The sequence below is a fragment of the Eptesicus fuscus genome, chromosome 25, assembly GCF_027574615.1.
Source record: "Eptesicus fuscus isolate TK198812 chromosome 25, DD_ASM_mEF_20220401, whole genome shotgun sequence".
NCBI classification, from domain to species: Eukaryota; Metazoa; Chordata; class Mammalia; order Chiroptera; family Vespertilionidae; genus Eptesicus; species Eptesicus fuscus.
Genome location: NC_072497.1, coordinates 11,643,539 through 11,657,536, shown reverse-complemented (window position 1 = coordinate 11,657,536; position 13,998 = coordinate 11,643,539). Strand labels below are relative to the sequence as shown.

Sequence of the window (13,998 nt, the reverse complement as noted above, 5' to 3'; positions counted from 1 at the left end):
TCGGCGAGCGAGCGAGCGAGCAGAGCGAGCAAGGTAGACCCACGAGGTCAACAGCCCCCACAGTTGGCACGGCCCGGCGGGCCCTCTGCGGCTCCTGCCGACGGGAGCTCCCACGAGCGAGAAGAGCGAGCACAGACCCACGAGGTCGGCGGCCCCCGCGGCCCCCATGGCCCGGCGGGCCCTCTGCGGCTCCTGCCGACGGGAGCTCCCACGAGCGAGCAAGGCAGACCCACGAGGTCAATGTCCCCTGCGGCCCCCATGGCCCGGTGGACCCTTCTGCGGCTCCTGCCTACGGGTGCTCTCGCGAGCGAGCGAGCGAGCAAGCAGAGCGAGCACAGACCCACGAGGTCGGCGGCCCCCGCGGCCCCCATGGCCCGGCGGACCCTCTGCGGCTCCTCCCGACGGGAGCTCCCAGGAGCGAGCGAGCAAGGCAGATCCACGAGGTCGGCGGCCCCTACAGCCGCCACGGCCCGCCGGCCCTCTGCGGCTTTCCTGCCGACGGGTGCTCCCGCGAGCCAGCAGAGCGAGCAAGGCAGACCCACGAGTTCAGTGTCCCCCGCGGCCCCCATGGCCCGGCGGACCCTCTGCGGCTCCTCCCGACAGGAGCTCCCGCGAGCGAGCGAGCGAGCAGAGCGAGCAAGGCAGACCCACGAGGTCGGCGGCCCCCGCGGCACCGGCGGCCGGGTGAAACCCTACGGCTCCTGCGGACGCTCCCGCGAGCGAGCAAAACAAGACCTACGGGTCGCCGGACCCCTGGCTCACGCGGCCGAGAGTGGACCCTCTGCGGCTCCCGCGTACGGACCCCCGGCGGTGCCGGTACGCGGCTCCAAGGAAGCTCCCAGCTCAGCCAGCAGTTGCCCCAAGGCACAGCTCTCCTATATGCCATCCGGAGAATGGACCAAGTGCGGACACTCAGAGTAACCGGGGGCAATCTGATATCGCCTCCGGCTTCCTGGAACTCTGTCTCGGGCAGCGAGAGCAAATCTCAGCCCTTCCCAATTGCCCCGGAGCTACGGACGAAGGCGGCGATAGAAAAGTGGCCACAACGTGGCCACTGACAATGGGGTGAAAGTCAAAGAAAGATGCATCTCAAGGGTGGGGGTGTGGGCGACAGAGCACCGCGGCCCCCCAACACCCCCAAATTCATCTCGTCCACCTGGGAGCGTCTCTTGTCCGCCTCCGAGCGGGTAGAAGGCGGCCAGCACGGCCCCAAGGCGTCCAGCGGGGACCTCCGGGCCGGCACGGCCAGACCCTGGCCGCACAAGGGGCATTTGGAATTCTTTTTTTCCAGGAAGCTGCGCGGAGGGGGACACGCTCCCCACGCGACTTCCCGGCGCCCCATGGGGACGTGGAGACTCCCCGGACACGCGAGCACGGGCTCCGGGAGGACTTCTCCGTCCCCGGGCGTGCACTGACCGCCAAGCCGAAGCCTTGCAAGTCCCCAAGGGACTGCAATGGCCCGGCCGGGTTGGAGTCTAGGACTGAAACCGCGTCCTAACACAGAAAACACACTCTCATCGTCTTTATTTTTTCTCCGCGTGTTTTAGTTCTTGTGCTTTGCCTTTAAGGATCTAACAGCCGGGCTCCTTGCCGACCAAGCCCGCTGCGGCGCGTCGGCTCCTGCTTCCGGCTTCCGGCTTCCTGCCCGCCCCTACGTATACGACGTGCGCTCGGGGGCGTGGCCTCGGCCTCCCCGGCCAATGGCGCCGCAACACAGCCAGGGAGCGGCGGGCACAGCCGGGTTGGGACGCGTGACAGGGGTCCCGGTCCGCTCACACCGGGTGTTGAGGTCGGTGGGGAAGCCGCCCGGCCCGCTCCCGCCGCCCGCGTCCCCTTCTGGGCTAAGAAAGGCCCGCCGATCGCCATGTCTCTCCTCCCGGCCGCAGTCCAGGCCTCTGGAGGCGGGACGATCCCAGCGATGGCCCCGACACGCCCGGGGTCACCGTCACAGACGGTCCCCGGCATGACCGCCCGCCCCCTGCCCACCGCCGTGTCCTGCACCCACTGCCCGAGACTCCCCTCTCTGACCCTATTTGACATGGGACTTGGGGTGTGTGTGTTTTTCCCAGAAGGTTTGGAAGGGAACACACCCAGCCGTCCCAACAGCTAGCTGACTATCAGTAAGGTGGTTTTTAAAGAGAGAGAGCCCATAGGCCCCGTGATGCCAAGCCTAGTCCTAGGGCCTGACCCAAACTGCCCATGGAACCTCTCCCAGAAACACGGTCAGCCAGGCTGGGAAGTTCTGACCGGGCGCCAGGAAGGTCATGGTCACAGTCCCTCGGCATCCCCGCTCAGGGAGAAGATGCAATGTGATAAAACCCTCTCCATTCCCTTCCTCCAAAGAGGCTCTCATCTAAAAAAAAAACACCCTTCTTTAAGAAGAATTCGCCCCCCCCCCCCATTTTATATGTGTTTATTTGAGCCAAACTAACATATAACGGGGAGCAGGATCTCACATGCCTTCCTCCCCCCCCCCCACACACACCCGTCCTGGTTCTTTTCTTTTTCCTTGGAAATCCCCACGGAGTGTATTTTCGTTCCCACCAGGGAAAACACAAAGGCAGGTCGAGCACTGTCCTCTCACGTGACCCACAGGACACGCCGAGGTGGCTGGTAGTTCCACCAAAAACAGAGCCCACTGTCCACACTGAGCCGCGACCGCAGACCCCAGCAGAGTGGCCCTCGCCCCGGACGCCGCCTCGCCAGCTTGGGCTCGATCTGGTCCTCGCTGTCGATAGCGGGCTATGTACGCCCCCTGCCCGGCAGGGCTTGAACAAGGGTGGGACTGGCCGGGTCAGGATCTAGCCCAATGGGGGGCGGGCGGGGGGTCCGGTCTCACGCCATTTTGAGGTGCATGTGGGTGGGTGGGGACCTGACTCTGGGTCCCGTGGCGCGCCCAAGACTCTGACAGCAGGAAGGTGTGTTTTTTTAAAAATATATTTTATTGATTTTTTACAGGGAGGAAGGGAGACGGATAGAGAGCCAGAAACATCGATGGGAGAGCAACATCGATCAGCCGCCTCCTGCACACCCCCCACAGGGTATGTGCCCGCAACCAAGGTACATGCCCTTGACCGGAATCGAACCCGGGACCCTTCGGTCTGCAGGCCGACGCTCCATCCACTGAGCCAAACCCGTTTCGGCAGCAGGAAGTTTTCATATACATTTTACTAATTTCCTTTCATCTCCGACACTTCTACTACACAGAAAGGGCAAACAGCAATATTAAGTTATTTCCTCTAATTAAGCCCCTTTTAATGTGCAGGAATTTCATCTCCATCGGGATGTGCTCCCCTGGGGTGCCGGGCGAGTGGCTCCTCCTCCTCGAGGTGGTGAACAGCCTTCTCCCGCCTAAGAGGCGCTGCTGCTTCTGCAAAGGAGACGAGAACGTCAGGGCGAGCCGTTGGCGGGCGAGGGCCCACGCGCGGCCAACAGCTTGGCCATGGGAAAGGGTAAGCGCCGAGGGCTCGGCCCTGGCCGGCGGCAGACCCCGCGGCTGTGGGGTGGGGGGTTCGATGGCAGGCAGCGGTATTGATGGTGGAGGGAAGAGCAGGGAACCGCTGGTGATGCCCTGTCGTGACAGGGACGGGTCACACACACCCTTCGTATCTGGATGCCCCGCACACCGAGTGGGTCACCCGGGAAGCAGGTGTTCCGTCACAGGGCGTGATCAGTGTGCGGGTAACACGCTGTCCTCTGCGATTTACCTCAGAAGGCATCAAAAAATAAAGTGGATGGGTGGATGATAGATGGAACCAGGAGGTCACGGTTCGATTCCTGGTCAGGGGCACATGCCCGGGTTGCGGGCTGGATCCCCAGTGGGAGGCGTGCAGGAGGCAGCCAGTCCATGATTCTCTCTCATCATGGATGTCTCTCTCTGTCTCCCTTCCTCTCTGACATCAGTAACATATATATTTTAAGGAGAACCGGGAAGAAGAGAGGGAGGAGGAAACGAATCGGTACCTTGTGCTTCATCCGGCCCGCGCTGCCCTTGCCATCCCAGGCCCAGCTCCTCTTGGTGAAACGGTTGACGGCGGCAAACTCGAGGAGCGCGGCGAACACGAAGAGGTAAGACACGGCCATGAACCACTCCAAGGCGGTGGCGTAGGACACCTCGGGCAGCATGCTCCGGGCATTGATGCCCATGGTGGTCATGGTCAGCACCGTGGTCACCCCTGCAGCGAGGGGGAAGTGGACGCAGGGATCAGGGCCGGCACCCAGACCCCGCGTGGCAGCCGAAGAGGACGGACACGCGCATGCCGGGCTGCGGGCTGGGTCCCCGGTGGGGGGCGGGCAGGAGGCAGCCGATCCATGACCCTCTCTCCTCATTGACGCTTCTCTCGCTCTCCCTTCCTCTCTGAAGTCAGTCCTAGATAGTAAAGAGCTAATATGCCAATGAGGCCGAACAGCAGAACAACCTTCCGGAGGACCTTCCGGACGAAGCCGGGGCTGCGGGGGGGGGGGGGGGGGGGGGAGGGGCCCTGGCAGAGGCAGGCGGCGGGGCTGCGAGGGCGAGCCCCTGGCACGAATTTCGTGCATCGGCCTCTAGTAAAACCACATCTGGAAGAACAAAAACGGTGTTTTAACTAAAAGCAGTGTGTGGAGGGTAGTCATGTCCTAGGCCAGCCTCTTCCCTGACAAAGGTCAGTCCTGACCTGACCTGAGCCTGTCCATTGTCTTTTTCTTTAATCCTCGCCCGGGATGTTTCTCCATTGATTTTTAGGGAGAGAGGAGGAGAGAGGGAGAGACAGAGAGAAGCATGGACGCGACAGGAACACATCCATCGGTTGCCCGGGCCGGGGAGGAGCCTGCCACCGAGGTACGTGCCCTTGACCGGAATCGAACCCGGGACCCTTGGGTCCTCAGGCCGACGCTCTACCCACTGAGCCGCACTGGCCGGGGCTGCTGTCTTTTGCCATTGGGGGGGGGGGGGGGGGGTTTCACAGCCGTTCTGTTTTCCGGGCCTCAGAGCGCGGGCTCTGCTCTGCGTGGACCGCCGGCCCCTCCTCGTTTTCACTGTCGACTGTCCCCCACCGGCACCCCCCACGCGAAAGGAACGCAGGCTTCTCAGAACAACTCTGGCTCAGAGAGCAACCCTGCACCCCAACCCTATACCCTGCCCTGTACCCCAACCCTATACCCAAACCCTTATACCCTCCCCTGCACCTCAACCCTGCTCTCCAATCCTTAACCCCGCAACTCCCCGACCTGGGCCTCTGGTCTCCAGATCACAGGACAGAAGCGCGATGGCTGTGGCTGGGGTGGCGGGAGCGGGTCCGGGGCCCAGGCCGACTCACCCGTGGCCATGAGGGCGGGTGCCCTGCCATCACGTTAGAGGTGGGAAGACGTGCCCGCCCTGCGGGTTTTGTCTCGGGCGCTCCATCCCTCTCCGTGTCAGCGATGAGGCATCCACCCTGGAGCCAGAGGCCACAGTGAGCCAGGCAATCGGGTGGCCTGCTGGGCCCTATCCTGATGGAACGCTCCGGAACCCTAGTCCTGGCCTCCCACCGACCATCGATCCGAGGAGCCGGGCAGGAGGCTCCGTGATGCGTTCACTCCGGAGGGACCTCAGGGGCATTCACCGCCGCCCGTCCCAGCCCCGCCTGTCCGGGGCCCACGGTCCTGTCCGCCCCCATCCCGCGTCGCCCCCATCCCTCACCCCTTCAGGACCCCTGTCTCTGCCCCTCGGCCTTCCTCCCTGGAACCCATAAAAACACATCTAACCGTGAGCAAACAAACAAGCAACTCACAGCTGCCGAAGCTCAGGGGGCACGTGTGCTCGTCCATGGGGGAGTTGTGGAGCTTCATGGGGCAGTCGGCGGAGATGGTGAGGCTGGAACAGAAGAGAGAGACGGTGCGTGACGCGGCAGCGAGGGCTGTGGGGTGAGCGGCCGCAACCGCGCTGTTCGGACGCGTCTCACCCGGGACGTTCATGGCTACCTTTCAGTACGTTTTTATTGATTTCAGAGAGGAAGGGAGAGATGGAAACATCCATGACGAGAGAGAATCACGGGTCGCCGGCCTCCTGCACGCCCCTACTGGGGACGCAGTGAAAACCCTGGCTCAGTAAAGTCCGTCTGGAGGACAAACGCTAGCCTATGTCATTGTCCCTGATGGAGGGACTTCACTGTCACCCAGGATCTCAGGCCAGTCACGGGCACTGACCCCACCGCTGCCCCTTTGGAGGGCGTGGAGGAAAGGGGGGGGGGTCTGGTCGCCACCTCCCAGCTCACCTGCTCCTCTGGGAAAAGGTCTCCCCCTACTTGGCATGTCTCCCGAGGCACGTGCTCGCCCCCTACTGCCCTGGCTTTTCAGGGCCCTGGAAGTGAAACTGTCTGCCATGCGATCCTCACCAATTCTACCCAGAAAAAAACAACAACACAAAGAACCCAGCACAAATTCAGCAAGGCGGGGTTCTGCACCTGCCCCCCCATCCCCCCACCCCAGCCCTGCAAAGGAGGCCGGGGGACCGCTGGGCAGATCCCCTCTAAGCTGACCCGGCCACCCTGCCTGATACATCTGTTGGGGACCTTTGTAACTAGTGTGTGCGTGTCTGCCAACAAACAAAGATGAAGAGTTAGATGCTTATGTGGGTACATACTCCCACACACATACCAGGACCCGGTTACAAACTTCTAGTTGCGTGTGGATAACTCTCTTCAAATGTCACCCAAACACGTGCGACAGGTAGACAAGACCCTTCAAGAGACTTCCCCGTGCTCCCTGACACCTGCAGTCAGCTGACTCCTGCGCATAAATGATCCTCTGCTGCCATCTAGTGGCCATTCGGAATAACTGCACTATCACCAGCTTTCTTATTGAGAAACATATATACTGCATTGGAATAAATTAAAAACAAACAAACAATTAAAAAAACAAAGCGCTAGCCGGTTTGGTTCAGTGGATATAGCGTCGGCCTTCGGACTGAAGGGTCCCAGGTTTGATTCTGATCAAGGGCACATGCCTGGGTTATGGGCTCGTACGGGGGGCGTGCAGGAAGCAGCCGATCCATGATTCTCTCTCATCATTAATGTTTCTATCTCTCTCTCCCTTGCCATTCGTCTCTGGAATCAATTTAAAAAGTTCTTTAAATCCCTAGCCGGTTTGGCTCAGTGGATAGAGCATCAGTCTGTTGAGCAAAGGGTCCCGGGTTTGATTCCGGTCAAAGGCATGTGCCTTGGTGGCAGGCTGCTCCCTGGCCCTGACCCTGAATGTTTCTCTTTCTCTCTCTCTCTCTCTCTCTCTCGCTCTCGCTCTCCCCCTCCCCATTCCTCTCTGAAATCAATAGAAACATACTAAAAAACACACCATAAAAACAACTAAGGTTTAAAACAGGGGTGGGAACATCCGGCCCAAGAAATCCTTTGGCCTGGCCCTGCCGAGGCATTGGGGGAGTGACTACATGTTGGGCCACACAGAGGGGCTGATGTTCAAGTCCGTACTTTGCATGGCCTGTGAATGACGTCAATATCCAGAGGGCCCTTGGCAGAGAAAGGTTCCCAGCCCTGGTTTAAGGCAAGAACCAAACCTCCCCGGTAAAGGGAGCCCACCCCCGTGACAAGGCTGCCGCACTGGACACGGCCAGCTCCCCGCGGAGGGCCGTCTCCTGGGGCCGTGCGACCCGCTTCACCAAAGGCCCGCCAGGACCGGGCCGCGGGAAAAATCCGATTTAACGATTTCTTTCCCACGTTAGCATTACAAACCAACAGCAAAACCCATTAGACACTTAAAAAACCCGGTAACAATGTCAAATATGAAACCCACAAGGGGATGCTGACGCACGATCACAGTCACACTTACTCTGAGCTTCACCTTCTGGAAGTCCAGCACGCGCACTTGGGGGACCTTGTAAAGGACGCACAGGCGGTAGTGCTTCTTGTGGGTCACGGGGTTCCTGAGAATACTGCAAGGAGGGGCGGCGTCACGCAGGCCCGTCCACGCGGGGCCTTCCAGGGCGTTCTCACAACCCCCCGAGCGCACAGATCAGGGGACAGGCCGCTGCGCTTCACATGCAAGGTCACAGCAACTCAGGGGGCATCAGGGAAAGGAGAACAGGGCACTGGGCCCGAAGGGGATATTTGCAATATTTTGTTTGTGGGGTTCGTATAGATTTTGAAACATCGATCGGCTGCCTCCTGCAAGCCCACACTAGGGATCGAGCCCGCAGCTGGCGCCTGTGCCCTGACCGGGAATCGAACCTTGACCTTTTGGTGCTAACCACTGCCCGACACCAGCCAGGGCTGCATACTGTTTTTAAAGGGTGCTCTTTTCTTCCTTTTTTATGGAGGGTAAAACAAAATTAGAAGATTTATGAGTTTTAAACTCAATGAAAATATTTTTAAAACTTTAAACTATTTTCAATTCCAGTTTGCATTCAGCATTCCTTTGTCCTCACTGGCTGGTAAGGTCGAGGCCGGGCAGGGAGTTGTTGTAAGGGACTCACTGTCACCGGGTCATCTCCTCCTACCTCAGGGAGGTCAGCGACTTGAGCGACGCCAGCGGGTCCAGGTCACCCTGTGGGAGTCGACCAGATGGCCCAGCCAAATTGCCAGCCAGAACGGGTCAAGCGTCCAGGCAGGGGTGGTGGGAGGCTCCCAAGGGACCCCTCTCCCTCCCGTCCTGTTTTGGGATAAAAGGCCCCGGGTTTACACCGCCCGCCAAGAGGTCGACCAGCAGTCCCCAATGCGGCCAACACCCTGCTCCCAAGTGACAGCGAGTTGTGGGGGGTTTACAGGGATGCCAGTCAGTCCACGCCAAAGCATCCCACCGAATGCAGGCCCCGTGGGAGGGAAGAGCAGAAATGTGCATCAAGGTCAGAAATGCCATTTGTGACAGACCCCAACCTTCCCCGAGCGGGGACAGTGGTCCCCAGGAAGCCCGCGGCACTCGGGACTAAAAAGGACTAGCATTAGGCAAAAGAACAGCAAAAGTCCAGACGAGCCGCTTCTGCTGGGTTTGCACTGCATTTTTTATTTCTTTACTAGGGGCGCAGTGCACGACCTCATGCACCTTGAAAGGAACTGTGGGCTGCAAGGTCACCACAGGGGCGGGTCGCAGCCCATCCTCTGCGGCCCCCAGTCCCGTCTGCTGGCAGCCCCACTCCCACCGGCACGGCAAGGAGCAATTGGGGCCACCAGCAACCAGGGCGAGTGGCAGCTGCTGCCCCAATTGCCCCTCAGGGGCAGGAGGAGGTGGAGAAACCCTCAGGAGCATCGGGGCCAGCGGCTGGCAGCGGATGCGAGCGGCAGGTGGAACCCACGGTGCGCGGGACCGCATGACAGCGACCAGCACCCCTACCTGAGCACCCCCTGCTCCACCACCCCAGTGTAGGCAACGCCCGCCCTGTTCCTAGCCTTTGACTACAGCGGTGTGTATGTTTTTGTGTGTGTGTGTGTGTGCGTGTTGCGTGTACTGGGCTTATCAAGTTCGCAGCCAAGGGGCGGAAAGCCCTCTCCCCCAGGGGAGGGGGGCCCTGGGGGAATGAGACCCTCTCATGCTCTCCTTGTGCGATTTCCTATTGGGGGGGGAGGATCCTCTTCGAGGAATGTCTTTTGGTTCTTCTTTTGCTTTTCCCTACTTCCCTAATGCCTGCCTGGGATCCCACAGTAACTCTTGGGGACCACCCCCCCTTCACCCACCATGATTTTTTTGTGAACCCATATGCTTCAATTAGTCCCAGAAAGGTACTAGTGCTAACTTTTGGGTCACCGGAACCTGGGCAGCCTCGTCCCGGGTTCCAGCCGAGCTGGATGAGGCGCAGAAACAAAAGCCACCCTCTGGAGGACTGACCCTCCAGGCTTCCTCGGAGGGAAGAGGGGGCCCGGGGCCTCTGCGCTGGAACGAAGAAGCGGGCCGGTCTGCACTTCCTTTCGTCGGGACAGACCGGGTCAGAGCTGGTCCTCCATCCTTGGTGCTTCCTTTCCCCTGCCCTAGGGCCCCCGACCAATCTTTCCAAAGCCATCTCAGCCCTGGGCGGAACCCATCCGACCGTCCCTGCTCTCCTGCCGTCCCCTCAGGAGACGTCCCAGCAGGCCGGGGCGTGTGAGACCCACAGCTTGACATAGAACGTGTGCTCTGCACTGACCCATGACACCCGCCACACGCACACGGTGGCTGAAATGCTGCTGGGAGAGCCACTAAGCAGCAAAAACCTAAGTCCAAGGCATTTCTTGAAGCCCCTCTCCCACGCCCCCCTCCCCCGAACAAATCGCACAAGGAGAGCGTTGCCCGCAGCTGAAAAGACACTGCCCTCGCGCCCGTGCACACAGTGTTTACCCGCTAAGCCTCGGACCCCGTGGCTGAGGGTGGAGCAACCCTACCTGTCGTAGCTTCTCCTTGTGCCTTTCTGCCTGGGCATTGAATTCTTCCTGCATCTTCAGGGCGCGGCCGCAAGAGCCTCCTGCCGTCTCACAACGTCCTCGGGGGCTGCGAGGAGAGAAGAATGGGGGGAGGTAAAGCACCCTGTGTGCCACGGAAACTCCAGAGTCCACACGGTTACAAAGACGTGGGACCCCTCTGCCTCTGTTTTGGCTGATTCCGGGGGAGGAGGCTGCCCCAGGGCACCGGAAACCTCCCAGAGATGCAGACTTCTGCCACGCCCCCCCCAACTCCAAATTCAGAGAGACCTGGAGAGGCGCAGCCCTGAAACGCAAGTGCTCTGACGGGCACACTCGGCTGTCAGTCCACAGCCGGGACACCGCCCGGCACCCAGTGCCCAGGTTGACCGGAATTCCAGAAGACAGCCGGGATAGATCACGCCTTCTGACCACTGGCCGTCACTGAAATGAGTCCACGCCCGATCGAGATCCTCAGGTATTTTTATTTATTTTTAAAAATTATTTCAGCGGGGGCTATATATTTTTTTAATATATCTTACTGATTTCTTTACAGAGAGGAAGGAAGGAGAGAGAGTTAGAAACATCAATGAGAGAGAAACATCGATCAGCTGCCTCCTGCACACCTCCTACTGGGGATGTGCCTGCAACCAAGGTACATGCCCTTGACCGGAATCGCACCTGGGACCCTTGAGTCCGCAGGCCGACGCTCTAGCCACTGAGCCAAACCGGTTAGGGCGGTGGTCGGCAAACTGCAGCTTGGGAGTCACACACATGCGGCTCTTTGGCCCCTTGAGTTTTTTGCAAAGGCCAGCTTAGGAGGACCCTAATTAAGTTAATAACAATGTACCTACCTATAGAGTTGAAGTTTAAAAAATGTGGCTCTCAAAAGAAATTTCAATCGTTGTACCGTTGATATTTCGCTCTGTTGACTAATGAGTTTGCCGACCACTGGGTTAGGGCCTCGGGTATTTTTAAAAATATACATGTTTTATTGAATTTAGAGAGGAAAGGAGAGGGAGAGAAATAACATCAATGATGAGAGAGAATCACTGATCAGCTGCCTCCTGTATGCCCCCACTGGGGGATCGAGCCCGCAACCCAGGCATGTGCCCTTGGCCGGATTCGAACCTGGGACCCTTCCATCTGCAGGCCAACGCTCTATCCATTGAGCCAAACCAGGGCAATCCTCAGGTATTTTTATCATGGTTTCTACAGAAAAGAAAAATTCCTCCCACCAGCATGAGAAGGTCTCTATTCCCACCATGACCACTCAGAGGACAGGAAGTGATCACCATTACCTGCAGACAGCACAGGAACAAGGCCCCTTAGCTGAAGGAATCCACATAAAACGAGGGTCAAGTGTCATTATCAAGTGGGGTGTAGGGGTGTGTGTGTGGGGGGGTGGTGGTGGCAGGGATGAGTGAAACTTTAAAAAGGAATCAAGCCCTAGCCGGTTTGGCTCAGGGGATAGAGCATCGGCCTGTGGACTGAAGGGTCCTGGGTTCGATTCCAGTCAAGGGCACTTACCTGGGTTGCGGGCTCCATCCCCAGTGGGGGGCGTGCAGGAGGTGGCTGTGGCGGGTGCCTGGGGCTGTTGCCGGACTCCACTCTCAACCCACCTGAAAGATTTACACTTGGACTTGGTCGTTTCTTGTTGCCCAGAGAGCCAACAAGCCAACAGACTGGCTGGCCGTGCAGGCCCACGGCCCACGGCCCACGGCCCACGGGGAAGGAGAGGCAGGCTTGTGGAGTTTTGGGACATCTGCTCTCCCCGCCAAACTCGGTAACCATGGTGACTCTGATGCATGACCGCGTGTGTCTGATGCTGCTGCTATGGAAACGGTAGCTTTGGGTCTGACAGGTGAGAAGGCCACCCTTTCAGAGGCAAGGATTGTCAAGACAAACGAGCGCCTGGGGACCAATGAGAATAGAGCGACTGGGAAGCCCCAACCAACCCACACCCGTTTCTCCGCACTCACTCCAGGCCTCGGGTCACTCGGGGTTAACAGGCAGACCCGTGAGTGACCTCTCCAACCATATCCACCTCCAGCAAACAGCTCCGTCCTGGGACAACCCATCATCACACCTTCCTTCGCCCCGTTCCGTTCCGGAAGCGTAAAGTGGATCCCGGTCCCCCCTCCGGCCCCCCCACACACACACCCCGATTGCCGTCAGGTGCTCCTTCCTCTCAACCACAGCCTCCACTCGCTATCTATCGGGACCAGGTACGAACCCATAGCAGCTGCCGCCGGGGCCGGCTGCCTCTGCCCGGAGGCCCTCAGGCGGGCGGAGAGCTTCGGAAAGACGGCCACCAGGAGGATGCAGCCCAAGACCAGGTGCCAGCCATAGGCGGCCAGCAGGGAGCCCACTGCGAGCAAAAAACACCAAAAAACAAGTTTGTGAGAAACGGAAAAGACAAGCACTGCTGACTGGGGGATCGAGAGGAGCCGAGCCACCTCGGGCGGGCAGAGGCCTCCCACGCCCCGGAGCTCGGGGAGAGGGGGACCGAGGGGGACGCGGGCGGCTGTGAGAGAGGGCGGGCGGGGAGGGGGCGCAGCGAGGCCTGGAGGCGCACGCTAGGGCCCAGGGGTCCCAGGGGCCTCAAGGACAGGGCTTGCTTTCCAATAGGAAAATAAATAAATTGAAAATGAAGCGGCCGGTCGCCGCCGCCGCCGCCCGGGGAAGAGCAGCTGCGGGAGGGAAAGGCCTCCCAGGCCCCGCCCCGCCCACGGGGGCGCCCCCCGGCTCCCCTGGGTCCCGGGGTTCGCGGCGACTCACCGGTGACGTGCAGGAAGCGCAGCCCCTCCGACCCCAGAGCCGGACGCACCGACAGAGGATGCCGTCCTGTTCCTTGGCGGCCGCTGCGCCGCCTCAGCTAGTGCTGTTGACTTCCGGTTTCCGGCCTCCGGCTTCCGGCCCGCCCCTACGTATACGACTTGCGCTCGGGGGCGTGGCCTCGGCCTCCCCGGCCAATGGCGCCGCAGCACAGCCAGGGAGCGGCGGGCACAGCCGGGTTGGGACGCGTGACAGGCGTCCCGGTCCGCTCACACCGGGTGTTGAGGTCGGTGGGGAAGCCGCCCGGCCCGCTCCCGCCGCCCGCGTCCCCTTCTGGGCTAAGAAAGGCCCGCCGATCGCCGTGCCTCTCCTCCCGGCCGCCGTCCAGGCCTCTGGGGGCGGGACGATCCCAGCGATGGCCCCGACACGCCCGGGGTCACCGTCACAGACGGTCCCCGGCATGACCGCCCGCCTCCTGCCCGCCGTGTCCTGCACCCACTGCCCGAGACTCCCCTTTCCGACCCTATTTGACATGGGACTTGGGGTGTGTGTGTTTTTCCCAGAAGGTTTGGAGCTGGCGATCAGTAAGGTGGTTTTTAGAGAGAGAGCCCATAGGCCCGGTGATGCCAAGCCTAGTCCTAGGGCCTGACCTAAACTGCCCATGGAACCTCTCCCAGAAACACGGCCAGCCAGGCTGTTACTGGGGATCGAGCTGGCAACCTGGCATGTGCCCTGACGGGGAATGGAACCCTGACCTCCTGGTTCACAGGTCGTCGTTGGAGCACGGAGCCGGGCCTGGCAGCAGATTGGAGGTGCCCTCCGGATCTTTAGACACAGCCTGGCGGGTGAAGAGGTTCCCTTGTATGAAGCCGGCCCGTGGAGACTG

At 60.3% G+C, this 13,998-nt stretch overlaps 1 protein-coding gene across 1 annotated transcript; it reads right to left on the bottom strand.

Annotated features, from left to right (window-relative positions):
* Nucleotides 1–2,919: 2,919 nt before the first annotated feature.
* LOC129148352 (uncharacterized) lies at nucleotides 2,920–13,226 on the bottom strand. Its single transcript, XM_054713342.1, has 8 exons — nucleotides 13,116–13,226; nucleotides 12,571–12,705; nucleotides 10,320–10,425; nucleotides 8,468–8,514; nucleotides 7,801–7,903; nucleotides 5,751–5,833; nucleotides 3,964–4,175; nucleotides 2,920–3,370 (listed from the first exon to the last, which is right to left on the bottom strand). Exons 3-8 carry the CDS (start codon nucleotides 10,371–10,373, stop codon nucleotides 3,255–3,257), a joined length of 615 nt encoding a protein of 204 aa, XP_054569317.1. The 5' UTR covers nucleotides 10,374–10,425; nucleotides 12,571–12,705; nucleotides 13,116–13,226; the 3' UTR covers nucleotides 2,920–3,254.
* Between the last annotated feature and the right edge of the window lie 772 nt (nucleotides 13,227–13,998).